Source organism: Notolepis coatsorum, assembly GCF_963971535.1.
Source record: "Notolepis coatsorum genome assembly, chromosome: 8".
NCBI classification, from domain to species: Eukaryota; Metazoa; Chordata; class Actinopteri; order Aulopiformes; family Paralepididae; genus Notolepis; species Notolepis coatsorum.
This window is the reverse complement of record NC_140172.1, coordinates 79,496,331-79,516,001: the sequence shown is the minus strand read 5'-3', so window position 1 is coordinate 79,516,001 and position 19,671 is coordinate 79,496,331. Positions and strand designations below refer to the sequence as shown.

Here is a 19,671-nt window from a genome sequence, read left to right as displayed (position 1 = left end):
GCCTGTCACCTTTGCCACATTGGTAGCAAATCCACTGAATGCACTCTTAGGCCTTCTGTCTTTAGAGAGGAAGGGTTTGCCTGGTGGTGATATGACAGGCCTTCTTGTCTGTGTGGGATTTAAGCTTCCAAACAACGGATGTGATAGGATTCTGGATTGATAGTTTATAAATTTATAAATTTTGGCCTTGTTCCATAACGATCCTGCAATTCACAAGCTCTGAATCTCCATCTTTCTTGCGTCTTGTAGGCTAATTTACTGAGAATGGCTCTCATGTTAGTTGGATGGTTCAATTCCTCCAACTACTCAACAGAGCTCATGGCATTGAGACAACCATTGAGAAACACAGCATAAGCCTGCAAGGCCTCTGCATCTTCAGCTTTGATTATTGGCCAGCTGAGCACTTTGTCCAAGTATGAAGTGGCAATCTTGTGTTCGTTACCGAAATGCTTCTTTAAAAGCTCCTTTGCTGTAGTGTAACCTGTGTCTGGAAGCATGTATTGGCAACTGCGCATCAGTTCCCTTGGCTGTCCTGATGTGAATTGCTCCAGGAAATACATCATATCCTGGCGGTGCTCAGTTCGATGCCATGTTCAAAGGCTCTTATAAAGAATTCGTATTCCAGAGGGTCTCCTTTAAAGACAGGGATAATGATTGATGGCAAAGTGAATTGTCCTTGTTGCTTAATGAGAGTTTCTGTTATGCTGATGACTTAGTCATACTGTCCCCCTATAGTGCTGGTTTACGGCAACTGCTTAAAATCTGCTCTGTGTATGGTATACAACATGATATCAAATTCAACCCTAAAAAGAGTGTTATGATAGTGAAAACTAAGGAGGACCAGAAGCAAAAGTTTCCTTCCTTCTTGCTGTCTGACTGCGCTCTAGATGTGGTGAAGAGTATGCGATATTTGGGTCACAATATCATTGATGACATGCGCCAGTGCTGCAAACTATATGCACAACCCAATATGTTGGCACGAAAATTGTATATGTGTACAGACAAAATTACAAACAAAACAAAACAAAATTACAAACATCTCAAAACAAACTGTTCAGACTACTGCTTGACCTTACTCCTAGAACCCACCTCACCCCTGCCCACTTTGACAACCTAGGATGGCTTAGAGTAGACAACAGAGTACAGCAACTTGCAATGGGCCTGGTCTACAAGATACACTACATGACCAAGGTACCCATGTACATGTCAAAATACTTCCCAAAGGTCAGTGAATACCACAATCACAACACCAGAGGGAGCTCCACAAATCATGTTAAACCCAGATTCGGCTCAAACAAGGGACTAAACACGTTTCGCAATTATGCCACATCAATGTGGAACGCCCTACCTAAAGCTGTAAAGGAATGTGAATCACTACCCACTTTCAAAACCACTCTCAAAGAACACCTACGGGAGACTGCAATTCAAAACTGGCCCCTGTAAATGTCCTAACCCAACCGCGTGAATACTTTCCCCAAGTTGTCCTTCCGCGTTCGGTTTGCGCGCCCTGATTGGCCACTGGCGCTTCTCTCAACGCCCAATCGCATTACTCCTAACGCTCGCTCCTAACTTTCAGAACTTCTCTCAGTTCCACAAGTCCATCACATCAGCTACCTACCTGCATCAATATACTACTAACTATCAACTAACTCGCTACCGCCGTGCATCAATATACTAACTAACTAGCACATCAATGCACTAACTACTACCGCCGTGCATCGCTATACTGCTACCGCCGTGCATCAATATACTAACTATCACATCAATGCACTAACTACTACCGCCGTGCATCGCTATACTGCTACCGCCGTGCATCAATATACTAACTATTGATGTGATGTCGATTGATATGAATAGCTAGTTACGTTAATATAGAGAGATGAAAACACTACGTTATTTATATTGATGTGATGCCGATTGATATGAATAGCGCATTACGTTAATATCTGAGATGAAAACACTACGCTATTTATCGACACGTGTACCTAACCCCGGCGACGTGACAGGGTGTGGGACTCGTCCTGGTCGCACCGGACCGGATCAGTTTAAGCCGTTGTCCGCCGGGTCACAGATACGTTCTGGTTGCCCCGAAGGTCCCTGAGCTTTTCCGGGGGGAAAATGCTACGAGTTATAAACTCCATCCATTTCACCCCTCCCTCCCTGCTCAATCGGGGGGGTGGGAGGGGGCTGTCGGGGGGCTGCTTATTATCAGTCAGATCCTCTATGCATCCCTGTGTAGTTCTCGGTCCTCCAGGCCCAGGTCGGGCCTTGCCCTCATTACCTGTTGGCCTGGGTTAACCCTTTTTTGAGCCTGAAACACATTTGAACTGCATTGTATAGCCTGTGTATACGTGCAGTTGTGTTTTAGGGTTATTTAATGGGTTAAGGGAGCAACCCCGAGAGTATGCCCCCGCATGTTTTATGCCAATTGTGTCGAACTCTTTCTCTGAAACACCAACCCCGCGGGATTAATAAATTGGCAAGGTCAGGGTTCGTGGTGGAGTCAGTTCACTGGCGGAGTTGGTGGACCTCGACTCCGTGAGGTTCGTGGCCCCACGAGATTATGACATTGTGCGTGGCATACCAAACACCCTTCCCGCCGGGATACTGTTATATACTCGTACTGGCATCACGTCCCGCTCTTAGCCATGAAAGAGTGGGACACTTAGCCAGTACTCATATAACTAGGTTATATACATAACCTATCGTTATATACTCATACTGGCATCGCGTCCCGCTCTTAAGCCATATCTCGATATGGCTAAGAGCGGGACGCTTAGCCAGTACTCATATAACTAGGTTATATACATAACCTATCATTCTTGCAGTCAGCCCCTTTAGGCGTGCCTGTGTAGTTCGCAGGTTGAGTTCTGCTCTTGTTACCTGTCGGCCTGGATTAAGGGATCAACCTCCTTGGAGTGTTGTCTCCCCGGTGCGCCAGCTGACCCCACGAGGTTGTGGGGGGGAAGCCTCCTCGGAGGGCCTTGGAGCCTCCTCCTCAGGGAGTTTCAGAGCCTCCTCTGGGGGTTCTTCAGGAGGGGACCTACTTGGAGAGCCTCCTCTTCCGGGAGTTTTCAGAGCCTCTTCCTCAGGGGGTCTTCGCTGCATGCCAGGCGGAGAAGGGTAAGGTGTAGTCCCTGTCCGATACGCTGGCGGTGTAGAGGGTGGTGTCACCAGTGAACACCAAGAGGTCTCTATGCTGCAGCCTCGTTGACTTCACCAGGCCCCTTTTCTGGGGGTCCTGGGCCCCGGACTTGGCGGTAAGTCCGCCTTGTGTGGCCTGGGGCTGGGACCTCCTCTGTGCCCCGCTGCTATGGCAACTGGTTAGCAGCGCGACTCTGAGGCCTACTCCGGCCTTTGTGCCGAGGAATATCTGGAGCTCTTATCGCTCCAGGGATATTGTGCTACAGCCGTTTCACCCTCCCCCTCACGCAGGTGAGTTGGAGGCGAGCCTTCACCTGTTGTGTCCTGTCCGTGCGCTGACGGTGTACCTTAGGCGCATGCAGGACCTCAGGGCTACCGGTCAACTGCTTGTCTGTTACGGTGGCTCCCACGCAGGTAAGGCGCTGTCCAAGCAACACCTGTCACATTGGTTATGCGAGAGCATTGACACTTTGGCCAGACAAGTTCCCCCTGCAGGTGTCGGGGCACACTCCACTTGTGGAGTGGCAGCCTCTGCTGCCCTGCTGGGGGGGGCCTCGGTGGAGGACATCTGCGCTGCGGCCTCCTGGTCCTCACCGGGTCTTTTTGTCAGGGTTTACCTCATGGACATGACTGGGGGCTCTGTCTTCCAGGCAGTCCTGAGTACCGGGACTTCTCCTGCGCCCCGCCACCAGGTGGGCTAGCAGGAGTGTGTGACGTTGTGCTGTCTGAGCAACACCTGTCACATTAGTGGTGCGCGGGCATTGACCCTGCTGCACTTTGGTTCTCCTGCACCCCGCCATCGGGTGGGCTGGCAGGAGTGTGTGGGTGTGGACCGCACATGCGGTCCCACTCGTGTTGTGCATCCTAGGGTGGCTGGTCCCTTTTTCGCATATTGGTCGGAGTTGACTGTCCCCCCCTTGTTAGGACAGGGCGGGTGGACGGGACTCCCCTCCTCCCTGTTGGTGGGCATATGGGCCCTCAGGGGGTGCATTTGACGTGGCTGCGCGACCGCTCTACCCTTTTGATCTCAATAAGGCTAGAGCGAGACACTATGCCGGGATGAAATATAACGAAGGACCCTTGGATGTTTTTCACACGTGAAATTCAGACTTGGAAGGGTATGAGAGTGGCCACACCCTAGGTTTTAAGGAAACATGGGAGCAGGCGTGGCCATGGGCAAATGCGGGTGCATGTGAACGTTTTCAACATCCGCACAATATGTGCACGGAAGATGTATATCTCAATAAGGCTAGAGCGAGACGCTCAGCCAGTATTAATATAACTAGGGTTATAGGATAACCATCATTATTAAGGGATGATATCTGTGTCAGAGGTGGCTCTACGTTATTAAATCAATCTGCGCCATCCACGTATATATACGTGTTTGCTCGACAACCGTTGAACGCCAATCACGTATATATACGTTATTTGGTCCGTTTTCCTTTTTTTCAATTTTAATATTCTATTCAGTCAAGTCAAGTAATTTATTTATAAAGCATGTTTAAAAACTCAAGAGCCAACCAAAGTGCTGTACAATCAAAGCATAAGATCAATGTCCTAATATAAAATACACAAATACAAAAATACAAAAAGGCACAACAGGACAAGACAGTACATTTAGAAAATAGTAGGCCAACAAGCGGATAGGCGAGCACAAAGCACAATATAGCACACAGGGGACAGAGGAGCACAAGAAGAGATACAAGAGGGAGGGGGCAGGATACAATTGCATGGGAGTGTGTGAGTTAGGGTGTGTGAGAAACAGGGTTAATTGAAGGCTAGGGAATAAAAGTGGGTTTTTAGACAGGCCTTAAATGTCTCCAGCGAGGGGGCAGATCGGATCTCCAGGGGTAGCTGGTTCCACAGTTTGGGGGCCACGGCCTTGAAGGAGCCATCGCCTCTGGTGGAGGATCTTAGTGACCTGGGTGCTGCCAGTGTCCCGGACCTCTATGTCAGGGGTTCCCAAAGTTTTCAGGCCGCGACCCCCGAAATAACGGTGTCAGAGAGCCGCGGACCCCATTATTATAGGAGGTAAAAAAAATAAAAAAAATAATTATAACATTATTATTATTTTTTATTTTTTATAAATGGAAATGTATGGTCGCGACCCCCACTTTGGGAACCACTGCTCTATGTTACCGTTAAAAGGCATACTGGGACCCCGAGAGTGCAGTACCGCTAGGTGGCAGTATCGCCTACCCTTTGAAACCCTGTTCCAGATTGTGTGTCACATCTAATCTCGTTTGGGTGGAGAATTTTGGTCCAGGCAAGTCTAGCGGTTCACCCGATAACATTGGAATGCGTCCATGGCCCCTCAATGCATGTGTAGTGCCAGATTATATCGGGGACCCGATGGACACCAATACTGGAAATCGCGATCAGACAATTGGAATATTCTTTTTGGAATACCCCCGATCAAAGGTAAGGACTATCTGACGTCAATTCCACCTTGATCCTACAATGATTTCATATCGATCGAGTCGATCAATGTATGTAGTAGGGCTGTCCCCGACTAAGGATTTGGATAGTCGACTATGATTGGCCCAAATTTTTCGTTAGTCGACTATTAGTCGACAAAAAAAAAGAAAAAAAGTATAATACATATATTTTTTATCATCATTCCATTTGGGCTGTGGGGGGTGCTTAATGTCTGAAGGAGTCGACTGAAGGCTTTTTGTCCTCTGCAAAAGCATGCAATTGGTCCACTGATGGATACATCTTGATATTTGTCTAGTCTAGTGTGTTCATTAGATGGGTGAAATCCTCTTTCAGTGCCTCTGTGCCTGTTTTCGTTGTTGTATTCGACTAAGAGGTTGGCAGTCGACTACGGCTCCTTTCGACCGATTAGTCAACTAATCGACTAATAGGGGTCAGCCCTAGTATGTAGTATTCAAAACGAATGCCGTTGATGACGATCAGAGCATCAAAAAACGACCCCCCCCGCCCCTTTGATGCATTCATGATGAAACATAATACCTATTATATACTTTTGATTTGGAAACAGTAGCATGTCCAGGTGAGCAACACGAACGCATTTAGCAAAATGCACATATCGCTCCATAGCGCCGTTTTCAGGAATTAGCCAGGATCACTCTGAAACGCGAACGTATACATGAACTTTTTTTTTTTTGGCGTTTTATCGCTTTATTTCTACTGGGCAGTCCAGTAGGGAGAGACAGAGGAGGAATGGGAGACAGAGTGGGGGGAAGACATTCGGGAAATAACGACGGGTTCGGGAATCGAACCCGGGTCGCCCGTGTCGCGGCTGAGCGCGCTATGTGGTTCGCCAACATTTTAATTATTTGTCACATGTTGAACGAGAGATAGTTACTGTCAAATGAGCCATAGTATTGTCTCCATAGCTATAATATAGAATATAGATATAGCCCTGCAAACACCGCGACACATGGCACATTTAATACAGGATAAGGATAATAGCTGGCAGAGAAAGAGTTAAGACACTGATTCCAGACCGGGTATTTCAACAGATTCAGTATCAAACATAGACACATTGTCCAAATGTATGGTTAGCGGCAAACAAGATACACCATCAATCATGATTATGGACAATTCTGCATTTTGCATTACACTATTTTAACACAACGCAGTTCTGCCTTTTATAACAGCATCACCACCACAGTGGATCACTCACCGTCCGGTCATCAGCTGACTGCGGGAGGGCGAGCAGATGGGCTGGACGTAGTAGTTCTCCAGCGTCACCCCCTCTCCCGCCAGCTGGTCCAGCACAGGGGTGTGGATCTCAGAGCCGTGGTAGCCCACGTCTCCGTAGCCCTGGTCGTCCACCATGATGAAGATCAGGTGGGGGGGTTTGGGCTGAGGTCCCGGAGGAGCTCCCGTAGAACCAGAACCAGACTGAGCCGCCCCGTCCAGTGAGCCGAGGTGGCCCAGCAGTGACACCCTGATCAGGAGGTCAAACAAGCGGAGCGCCAGGCTCATATCCAGCTGCTGTGGAGCCTGATCTAATGAGGGAAGGGTAGTTACCTGTGGACGCTGCAGAATGACCTGGGTAGAGACTAGAGCAGGACGTTAGATTGTGGTGTGTGTGTGTGTGTGTGTGTGTGTGTGTGTGTGTGTGTGTGTGTGTGTGTGTGTGTGTGTGTGTGTGTGTGTGTGTGTGTGTGTGTGTGTGTGTGTGTGTGTGTGTGTGTGTGTGTGTGTGTGTGTGTGTGTGTGTGTGTGTGTGTGTGTGTGTGTGTGTGTGTGTGTGTGTTGTATCCACTTCACAGGGCCCTGACACATTCCCCCTGCAGGCGCCTCAAAAAGATGTCTGGAAAGGTCTGAGCCACTGACAGCACACAGAGACTCTTATATCTCTACTTGTGTAGAAGGACCTCAGCAGTTCAATACCTCTTGTAGGAAGTCACTGATTTTTATTGAACTATTTTATCACACTTTTTACTGTCCGTTCTATTCGATAATTGTTTGCCTATTTTTAAACAGAATCAAACCGCACTTTTTTACTCTGTCTATTCTATTTTATTATTTGTATTACTGAATGAAACCGTAAACAGAGAGGCCTATTGGGATGCTAGATCCTAATGTGAAAAACTGTGATTTACCTTAACTTGCTACGACCTTTTTTATGCTCGCTTATGCCTGTATTTTTTACTGCTGTGAAGCACTTTGAACTGAAATATCTGTATGAAAAGTGCTATACAAATAAAGTTATTATTATTATTATTATTATTATTATTATTATTATTATTATTATTATTATTATTATTATTATTATTATTATTATTATAGACACCTCTTGGTCACAAAGGTCACCGCACATGGTTTTGGGTCAATCTACTCAATTGAGGATGTGGATTTAGCCATGAGATTGTTTGTTTTATCCAACTTATCAATAAGTAAATGCTCTACTGTCAACAAGTGGACTGCAACTTTTCATACAGTCATTATACAGGAATGTGCCTCAGCGACAAAGGTGCAAAGACATTGTCAACCACTTTAAACCTCCAAATTAATAGATTTTCTGGAAAGTGAATTTATTCCCGACCTTGTGTTAGTATTGTTTATGTTCATAACTGGAATCTAGTTTAATGTAAACAGTAAACAAATCACTGTATGGGGCAGAGATAGTGTCAGAAGGGCAGAAGTGGCTGTAGCCAACAATGTGCTATGGAGACAGGTGTGTCACAGAGAACATTTATGTAGTGACAAATCTACACCCATCCCTGCTGAGTAGATGGACACACTCCCTGTCCTCTGGTGGTGATATGGATACACTCCCTGTCCTCTGGTGGTGGTGGTGGGAAGATGGACACACTCCCTGTCCTCTGTTTTCAACAGGCTTCTGGCAGATGAAGCTTGATGAGGCAAGCTCAAAACTATGCACGTTCAATACACCAGAAGGAAGGTTTCAGACGTGAGTGTGAGTTTGCAGCCTTACCTTTGTCGGAGATGTGATTTCAGAGCAAGGTGTCAAGCTGCTGCTGAGCCTCTCTCTCTCCCTCTTTAAGTAGCAAAACATTACACTATAAAAATGAACTGGATAGTTGATGATAATAAACATTTAACTTCATTAGCTGAAATATTAAGCATTAAAGGGGACCTGCATTGCTATTCCTAGCACTATTTGGGCAACTTTACACAATTCCTGTGAGTCTATGGAACACCTCTGTAAGGTTTTATTAAAAAAAAATGCATTGTTTTATATTTCTAATCAAGTACTCAAACGCCACATTTTTCTCACTTTGGTATTCAGGCTGTTGGCCTGGCTCCGCCCATAAACACTTTGAGTGACAGTCATCCACACAGTCTGCGAGTGGCAGAGAGAGAGAGAAAGAAAGAAAGAAAGAGAGAGAGAGAGAGAGAACTGTGCAAACAGAGCTGTGTGTGAGATAACCAAGTCCACTTCTCTCTCTCAGTGCTCCCGTCTCTCTCTCTCTCTCTCTCTAAACAAACAAACAAACGCTGCTCTCTCTATCTCTCTCTCCCTCGCAGAGTGCAGTCGAGGTGTCGGGTTTCACTATCTGCCTCGCTGTTTGAGGAAGTGATTTCCAATTGCTGTGTGGGCTGCCTAGGTTGTGGGCGGGCATTGGCTCCAACCACAGCGCCAATCGGATCACTATCCGCTCCATCCTCGCCACGTGACGTCACCATACGAGTCAAATCAGAACGACCTGATTAAATGGAGCAGGAAATGAATGACCTGAATGACGGCAATCCGCCAATATGGTATTTAGAGACACAGACACATTGATACTAACTCCTATTACTATAATACAATGCTAGACACTGAAAAAAGACATTTATAATGCACATCACCTTTAAGTCTACTATAAGCTATTCTCCCTTTCTGTATGTGTGTGCGTGTTCGCGTCCCATCTCTGGTCTTTGGAAATACCAGATGAGGTCAGAGGAGTTTAATAGTATTTACTTAGGATGGCCAGATAATGTTGATATTTAAACATAACAAATATAATACATAATAAATGTGTACATGATCATGCAACATACAAAGAATTGTTGTAGGAAGGGTTCGGGAGAGGGACGTATGGAGGGGTATGTTGTGTGTTGTGAGTTCCAAAATGTTTAAAGGAAAACTCCAACATTTTGGGAAATTAGCTTATTTAACATCTTCCCTGGAGTTAGACAAGAAGATACATACCTTTTTTGTCTCTCAGCATGCATTAGGCTTAGGGAACGCCTGCACCGTTAGCGTAGCTTAGCTTCATCACTGGAAGTGGGTCAGACCTTTACCATGAAGTTCCCTACTGTTACAAAGGATCAGATTAAACCGAATATATATATTTATTTATTGATATATATTGCATAGTATTTGTATATCGTTTGATATCCCCTGTATATTCCTTGTACATATACACGGAATATCCCTTTAGCCCAGACCATAATATTTCATTCTCCTATTGGACAGCGGTCCACCGGCGCCAGGGACCGGCCTCCGGAGTCAGGTTCAAAGTCACCGTCAAGACGTGTCTGGACATGCCCGGCCTTGCCCAGGGATACGCGACAGAAATGAGATTGGAACTAGTTTGTTCACCGTGCGTATAAATACGGCGCAGGTGAATATAGAAGCCCCTTCTTAGCCTTAGTATGTTACCCAATAAGTTGAAGCCTCACCCACAATACAACGTGCGGTGAAGTATGGCCTGTTTGGCCCCAGAATAGAGCATTGAGACCGCGTGCGAATTAATAACTGAATTGTCAGAGTTTGGCGCTATACCGTCGAGTGCGACATATTTCTATTAAGTCAATAATAGTCTATTTGTGTATAGTGTATCGTGCGGTTAAAGTTCTACAGTGACCAGCATCTCCAACGCTTCCTCGTATTAGCTAGAGTTCTTATCCAGGCTGGGCTGACCACATGGCGCTTTCATCCGAGGAGACCTAGACGAGAACCGTATGGACATGTACACTGGATTAATCTACCCGACGACTGCATAGCCCTTTGCGGCTGGAATATATTTGCTTTGGTCCTGTGATTTATGGAGCGGATAATCGCCGACACCTGCACGTGTTGGATTTACCCCGCGAGGAGTCAAGTCGAGTCGGCGCCTCAGAGAGCCTGAGGCAGACTAGCTTTCTTCACTGTGAAGCTACAGTCTACGGAGAACAGCTGTATTCGTCTGTGGATCAAGAGGCTATTGCACCGGCTCCTGTACCTGGAGTCTCCTTAGTCATCGTTGACCAGACGTTCTACTACCGACAGATCTTCTACCCCTGCTGGCTTACAACCAGGGGGACCCTTCCAGTATCTCCTGCTATATTACTAGTGTACCATAGATATAATTCCCTAAGATTCAGGTTGTATAATTACCTCCTGCGTAACCAGAGAATGGACATTCATTGTTGATTTGCCTACGCACATTCCTTTGCCTTACAAGTGCATTCAAAGAATAATGTAAAGTATCCTATGTACCTTTTGCTCCATTAAATACTTGATTATACCTTTGTTTGGAACCGATTTCATTGTGGGAAGTGTTCATCATATTCATATATCGTGTACTGTATGGCCAGTAATTAAAGTACATAAAGCGGTAGTGGTTTAATGATACCATACTTATCAATACAGTCAGGGAATTGTACCCCTCAGTTACACCTACAGTCCCCTACAGTCACGAAATACACTCCAAATACAACTCCAAAACGTTCCTGTAAACATGTTGTGACCTGTGTATTTACCACGTGGAGAAATAAAAAATAATTGAATTCGACATTTACGTTTTCTAAGCAAATATACTCTGATTTTTTTTTGCTGAACCACTCCTCTCTGGGCTCAGTGATTTCACGTCACCAGTGCTACTTTCTAACGTGAGGCCAGTGTTTGTTTACATTTTCATTTCATTCAAAGGATCCAAACCGATTGAAGTTTATGGATACCATGACTGTGGTACGTTTTCATTTATGTTTTTAGATGGAAGGCTGTATTCCATCTGTCTAACGTTAGCGAATATTGTGAGATTGATGAATAGGACAGTCACAACTTTGCTGGACTATCGACCTAGTTAGCCCCTTTCATGACTGCGATGCACGGCTAAAGGGTTTGGGCGAGTGAATCCACACTTGTGGTATTATTATAACTCATTTATTGTGTAACGCTAGCCCCTTAAAACTTACCACAGTCATGGTATCCATAAACCCCAATCGGTTCGGCAAATACGCCCACCAACAGGGAGGAGGGGAGTCCCGTTCACCCGCCCCGTCCTAACGAGGGGGGGGGGGGGGGGGGGGGGGCAGTCAACTCCGGCCAATATGTGAAAAAGGGACCAGCCACCCTAGGACGCACAACCCGAATAGATTTTCTGGAAAGTGAATTTATTCCCGACCTCGTGTTAGTATTGTTTATGTTCATAACTGGAATCTAGTTTAATGTAAACAGTAAACAAATCACTGTATGGGGCAGAGATAGTGTCAGAAGGGCAGAAGTGGCTGTAGCCAACAATGTGCTATGGAGACAGGTGTGTCACAGAGAACATTTATGTAGTGACAAATCTACACCCATCCCTGCTGAGTAGATGGACACACTCCCTGTCCTCTGGTGGTGATATAGATACACTCCCTGTCCTCTGGTGGTGGTGGTGGGAAGATGGACACACTCCCTGTCCTCTGTTTTCAACAGGCTTCTGGCAGATGAAGCTTGATGAGGCAAGCTCAAAACTATGCACGTTCAATACACCAGAAGGAAGGTTTCAGACAAGTGTGAGTTTGCAGCCTTACCTTTGTCGGAGATGTGATTTCAGAGCAAGGTGTCAAGCTGCTGCTGAGCCTCTCTCTCTCCCTCTTTAAGTAGCAAAACGTTACACTATAAAAATGAACTGGATAGTTGATGATAATAAATATTTAACTTCATTAGCTGAAATATTAAGCATTAAAGGGGACCTGCATTGCTATTCCTAGCACTATTTGGGCAACTTTACACAATTCCTGTGAGTCTATGGAACACCTCTGTAAGGTTTTATTAAAAAAAAATGCATTGTTTTATATTTCTAATCAAGTACTCAAACACCACATTTTTCTCACTTTGGTATTCAGGCTGTTGGCCTGGCTCCGCCCATAAACACTTTGAGTGACAGTCATCCACACAGTCTGCGAGTGGCAGAGAGAGAGAGAAAGAAAGAAAGAAAGAGAGAGAGAGAGAGAACTGTGCAAACAGAGCTGTGTGTGAGATAACCAAGTCCCCTTCTCTCTCTCAGTGCTCCCGTCTCTCTCTCTCTCTCTCTCTCTAAACAAACAAACAAACGCTGCTCTCTCTATCTCTCTCTCCCTCGCAGAGTGCAGTCGAGGTGTCGGGTTTCACTATCTGCCTCGCTGTTTGAGGAAGTGATTTCCAATTGCTGTGTGGGCTGCCTAGGTTGTGGGCGGGCATTGGCTCCAACCACAGAGCCAATCGGATCACTATCCGCTCCATCCTCGCCACGTGACGTCACCATACGAGTCAAATCAGAACGACCTGATTAAATGGAGCAGGAAATGAATGACCTGAATGACGGCAATCCGCCAATATGGTATTTAGAGACACAGACACATTGATACTAACTCCTATTACTATAATACAATGCTAGACACTGAAAAAAGACATTTATAATGCACATCACCTTTAAGTCTACTATAAGCTATTCTCCCTTTCTGTATGTGTGTGCGTGTTCGCGTCCCATCTCTGGTCTTTGGAAATACCAGATGAGGTCAGAGGAGTTTAATAGTATTTACTTAGGATGGCCAGATAATGTTGATATTTAAACATAACAAATATAATACATAATAAATGTGTACATGATCATGCAACATACAAAGAATTGTTGTAGGAAGGGTTCGGGAGAGGGACGTATGGAGGGGTATGTTGTGTGTTGTGAGTTCCAAAATGTTTAAAGGAAAACTCCAACATTTTGGGAAATTAGCTTATTTAACATCTTCCCTGGAGTTAGACAAGAAGATACATACCTTTTTTGTCTCTCAGCATGCATTAGGCTTAGGGAACGCCTGCACCGTTAGCGTAGCTTAGCTTCATCACTGGAAGTGGGTCAGACCTTTACCATGAAGTTCCCTACAGTCCCCTACAGTCATGAAATACACTCCAAATACAACTCCAAAACGTTCCTGTAAACATGTTGTGACCTGTGTATTTACCACGTGGAGAAATAAAAAATAATTGAATTCGACATTTACGTTTTCTAAGCAAATATACTCTGATTTTTTTTTTGCTGAACCACTCCTCTCTGGGCTCAGTGATTTCACGTCACCAGTGCTACTTTCTAACGTGAGGCCAGTGTTTGTTTACATTTTCATTTCATTCAAAGGATCCAAACCGATTGAAGTTTATGGATACCATGACTGTGGTACGTTTTCATTTATGTTTTTAGATGGAAGGCTGTATTCCATCTGTCTAACGTTAGCGAATATTGTGAGATTGATGAATAGGACAGTCACAACTTTGCTGGACTATCGACCTAGTTAGCCCCTTTCATGACTGCGATGCACGGCTAAAGGGTTTGGGCGAGTGAATCCACACTTGTGGTATTATTATAACTAATTTATTGTGTAACGCTAGCCCCTTAAAACTTACCACAGTCATGGTATCCATAAACCCCAATCGGTTCGGCAAATACGCCCACCAACAGGGAGGAGGGGAGTCCCGTTCACCCGCCCCGTCCTAACGAGGGGGGGGGGCAGTCAACTCTGACCAATATGTGAAAAAGGGACCAGCCACCCTAGGACGCACAACCCGAGTGGGACCGCGTGTGCGGTCCACACCCACACACTCCTGCCAGCCCACCCGATGGTGGGGTGCAGGAGACACAAAGTGCAGCAGGGGCAATGCCCGTGCACCACCAATGTGACAGGTGTTGCTCAGACAGCACCACGTTACACACTCCTGCTAGCCCACCTGGTGGCGGGCGCAGGAGAAGTCCCGGTACTTAGGACTGCCTGGGAAACAGAGCCCCCAGTCATGTCCATGAGGTAAACCCTGACAAAAAGACCCAGGGAGGACCAGGAGACCGCAACGCAGATGTCCTCCACCAAGGCCCCCCCCAGCAGAGCAGCAGAGGCTGCCACTCCACGAGTGGAGTGTGCCCTGACGCCTGCGGGGGGAACCCGTCCAGCCAAAGTGTAGCAGAGGGCAATACCCTTGCATAATGCTGGACATCGCCTTACCTGCGTGGGAGCCACCGTAACAGACAAGCAGGCGACCGGTTGCCCCGAGGTCCTGCGTGCACCTAAGGCACACGGACAGGACACAACAGGTGAAGGCTCGCCTCCAACTCACCTGTGTGAGGGGGAGGGTGAAACGCTGTCCCTGGAGCGATAAGAGCTCCGGATATCCCTCTGCGCAAAGGCCGGAGTAGGCCTCAGAGTCGCGCTGCTAACCAGTTGTCGTAGCAGCGGGCGCAGAGGAGGTCCCAGCCCCAGGCCACACAAGGCGGACCTACCACCGAGTCCGGGGGCCAGGACCCCCAGAAAAGGGGCCTCGTGAGGTCAACGAGGCCGCGGCATCGAGACCTCTCCAGGCGTTCACTGGTGACACCACCCTCTACACCGCCAGCGTATCGGACAGGGCCTACACCCTACAGGTGAATGCCCTTCTCCACCTGGCACGCCGTGAAGACCCCCTGAGGAAGAGGCTCTGAAAACTCCCGGAGGAGGAGGCCCTGTAAGGAGGTCCCCTCCTGAAGAACCCCCAGAGGAGGCTCTGAAACTCCCTGAGGAGGAGGCTCCGAGGCCCTCCGAGGAGGCTTCCCCCCACAATCCCGTCGGGTCAGCCGATGCACCGGGGAGACAACACTCCAAGGAGGTTGATCCATTAATCCAGGCACCTGCGCCCGGAGGACTGCGAACTACACAGGCACGACCTAAAGGGGCTGACTGCAAGAACAGTATCCCGGCGGGAAGGGTGTTCGGTATGCCGCGCACATGGTCACAATCTTGTGGGGCCACGAACCTCGCGGAGTCCGGGTCCACCAACTCCGCCAGTGAACTGACCCCTCCACGAACCCTGACCCTGCCAATTTATTAATCCCGGGCCTGGAGGACAGAGAACTACACAGGGATGCATAGGGGAGCTGACTGACAACAAGCAGCCGCTCGACAGCCCCCTCCCATCCCCCGGTCGAGCAGGGAGGGAGGGGTGAAAAGAACAGAGTTTACAACTCATAGTGGGATCTATATTACACACAACATTCACGATATCAACCCCCGTGATGTTCGGCCCGCCCTGGCATTTTCCCCCCGGAAAAGCTCAGGACCTTTCGGGGCAATCAGAATGTATCTGCGAGCCGGCGGGCAACGGGTTAAACTGATCCAGTCCGGCATGACCAGGACGAGTCCCGCGCCCTTGTCACGTCGCCACAAGGGGCGCCACCAAGACGGTCAGCACGCGAACATCCACACAGTCTGCGAGTGGCAGAGAGAGAGAGAAAGAAAGAAAGAAAGAGAGAGAGAGAGAGAACTGTGCAAACAGAGCTGTGTGTGAGATAACCAAGTCCCCTTCTCTCTCTCAGTGCTCCCGTCTCTCTCTCTCTCTCTCTCTCTAAACAAACAAACAAACGCTGCTCTCTCTATCTCTCTCTCCCTCGCAGAGTGCAGTCGAGGTGTCGGGTTTCACTATCTGCCTCGCTGTTTGAGGAAGTGATTTCCAATTGCTGTGTGGGCTGCCTAGGTTGTGGGCGGGCATTGGCTCCAACCACAGAGCCAATCGGATCACTATCCGCTCCATCCTCGCCACGTGACGTCACCATACGAGTCAAATCAGAACGACCTGATTAAATGGAGCAGGAAATGAATGACCTGAATGACGGCAATCCGCCAATATGGTATTTAGAGACACAGACACATTGATACTAACTCCTATTACTATAATACAATGCTAGACACTGAAAAAAGACATTTATAATGCACATCACCTTTAAGTCTACTATAAGCTATTCTCCCTTTCTGTATGTGTGTGCGTGTTCGCGTCCCATCTCTGGTCTTTGGAAATACCAGATGAGGTCAGAGGAGTTTAATAGTATTTACTTAGGATGGCCAGATAATGTTGATATTTAAACATAACAAATATAATACATAATAAATGTGTACATGATCATGCAACATACAAAGAATTGTTGTAGGAAGGGTTCGGGAGAGGGACGTATGGAGGGGTATGTTGTGTGTTGTGAGTTCCAAAATGTTTAAAGGAAAACTCCAACATTTTGGGAAATTAGCTTATTTAACATCTTCCCTGGAGTTAGACAAGAAGATACATACCTTTTTTGTCTCTCAGCATGCATTAGGCTTAGGGAACGCCTGCACCGTTAGCGTAGCTTAGCTTCATCACTGGAAGTGGGTCAGACCTTTACCATGAAGTTCCCTACAGTCCCCTACAGTCATGAAATACACTCCAAATACAACTCCAAAACGTTCCTGTAAACATGTTGTGACCTGTGTATTTACCACGTGGAGAAATAAAAAATAATTGAATTCGACATTTACGTTTTCTAAGCAAATATACTCTGATTTTTTTTTTGCTGAACCACTCCTCTCTGGGCTCAGTGATTTCACGTCACCAGTGCTACTTTCTAACGTGAGGCCAGTGTTTGTTTACATTTTCATTTCATTCAAAGGATCCAAACCGATTGAAGTTTATGGATACCATGACTGTGGTACGTTTTCATTTATGTTTTTAGATGGAAGGCTGTATTCCATCTGTCTAACGTTAGCGAATATTGTGAGATTGATGAATAGGACAGTCACAACTTTGCTGGACTATCGACCTAGTTAGCCCCTTTCATGACTGCGATGCACGGCTAAAGGGTTTGGGCGAGTGAATCCACACTTGTGGTATTATTATAACTAATTTATTGTGTAACGCTAGCCCCTTAAAACTTACCACAGTCATGGTATCCATAAACCCCAATCGGTTCGGCAAATACGCCCACCAACAGGGAGGAGGGGAGTCCCGTTCACCCGCCCCGTCCTAACGAGGGGGGGGGGCAGTCAACTCTGACCAATATGTGAAAAAGGGACCAGCCACCCTAGGACGCACAACCCGAGTGGGACCGCGTGTGCGGTCCACACCCACACACTCCTGCCAGCCCACCCGATGGTGGGGTGCAGGAGACACAAAGTGCAGCAGGGGCAATGCCCGTGCACCACCAATGTGACAGGTGTTGCTCAGACAGCACCACGTTACACACTCCTGCTAGCCCACCTGGTGGCGGGCGCAGGAGAAGTCCCGGTACTTAGGACTGCCTGGGAAACAGAGCCCCCAGTCATGTCCATGAGGTAAACCCTGACAAAAAGACCCAGGGAGGACCAGGAGACCGCAACGCAGATGTCCTCCACCAAGGCCCCCCCCAGCAGAGCAGCAGAGGCTGCCACTCCACGAGTGGAGTGTGCCCTGACGCCTGCGGGGGGAACCCGTCCAGCCAAAGTGTAGCAGAGGGCAATACCCTTGCATAATGCTGGACATCGCCTTACCTGCGTGGGAGCCACCGTAACAGACAAGCAGGCGACCGGTTGCCCCGAGGTCCTGCGTGCACCTAAGGCACACGGACAGGACACAACAGGTGAAGGCTCGCCTCCAACTCACCTGTGTGAGGGGGAGGGTGAAACGCTGTCCCTGGAGCGATAAGAGCTCCGGATATCCCTCTGCGCAAAGGCCGGAGTAGGCCTCAGAGTCGCGCTGCTAACCAGTTGTCGTAGCAGCGGGCGCAGAGGAGGTCCCAGCCCCAGGCCACACAAGGCGGACCTACCACCGAGTCCGGGGGCCAGGACCCCCAGAAAAGGGGCCTCGTGAGGTCAACGAGGCCGCGGCATCGAGACCTCTCCAGGCGTTCACTGGTGACACCACCCTCTACACCGCCAGCGTATCGGACAGGGCCTACACCCTACAGGTGAATGCCCTTCTCCACCTGGCACGCCGTGAAGACCCCCTGAGGAAGAGGCTCTGAAAACTCCCGGAGGAGGAGGCCCTGTAAGGAGGTCCCCTCCTGAAGAACCCCCAGAGGAGGCTCTGAAACTCCCTGAGGAGGAGGCTCCGAGGCCCTCCGAGGAAGCTTCCCCCCACAATCCCGTCGGGTCAGCCGATGCACCGGGGAGACAACACTCCAAGGAGGTTGATCCATTAATCCAGGCACCTGCGCCCGGAGGACTGCGAACTACACAGGCACGACCTAAAGGGGCTGACTGCAAGAACAGTATCCCGGCGGGAAGGGTGTTCGGTATGCCGCGCACATGGTCACAATCTTGTGGGGCCACGAACCTCGCGGAGTCCGGGTCCACCAACTCCGCCAGTGAACTGACCCCTCCACGAACCCTGACCCTGCCAATTTATTAATCCCGGGCCTGGAGGACAGAGAACTACACAGGGATGCATAGGGGAGCTGACTGACAACAAGCAGCCGCTCGACAGCCCCCTCCCATCCCCCGGTCGAGCAGGGAGGGAGGGGTGAAAAGAACAGAGTTTACAACTCATAGTGGGATCTATATTACACACAACATTCACGATATCAACCCCCGTGATGTTCGGCCCGCCCTGGCATTTTCCCCCCGGAAAAGCTCAGGACCTTTCGGGGCAATCAGAATGTATCTGCGAGCCGGCGGGCAACGGGTTAAACTGATCCAGTCCGGCATGACCAGGATGAGTCCCGCGCCCTTGTCACGTCGCCACAAGGGGCGCCACCAAGACGGTCAGCACGCGAACGCACAGCTCCCGGTGGCCCACCTAACGGGCGTGAAACCCCGCCGCCAATGTTTGATCCCCCGGAGATGCATGCGAGTCCTCGAGTCTAACCTATAGTGCGCTGGTGCTCGGTAGAGACAAAAACCTCCTTCCCGGCCGACCGCATAAAAAACGCCGTTTTTATGTTGTTGGACAACCAGGGCGTGCCGGTCCCGAAGGTGGATTCAACCATTGAAAAACACCCTGGACCAGCGTTGATATCGGTCTCGTAAGACCAAACGCTGACTTATGAACAGCGTGTATGCTTGTGAAAAACCCGAGAAAGGTGACGCAAGTTTCTAACAAGAAAAAGCCCCACAACGTCTCTCCCCGCTGTCTGGGAC

At 48.2% G+C, this 19,671-nt stretch overlaps 1 protein-coding gene across 1 annotated transcript in view; it reads right to left on the bottom strand.

Moving 5' to 3' along the window:
* The window catches only part of LOC311233495 (arylsulfatase I), a gene marked incomplete at both ends in the record, with an annotated part of 81,161 nt that extends 65,730 nt beyond the window's left edge, over positions 1-15,431 (bottom strand). Inside the window, 3 exons of the mRNA XM_084320462.1 lie at positions 6,797-7,124; positions 14,785-14,846; positions 15,199-15,431. Coding sequence (XP_084176588.1) covers positions 6,797-7,124; positions 14,785-14,846; positions 15,199-15,431 — 623 coding nt within the window. The remainder of the gene's footprint in view (positions 1-6,796; positions 7,125-14,784; positions 14,847-15,198) is intronic.
* Between the last annotated feature and the right edge of the window lie 4,240 nt (positions 15,432-19,671).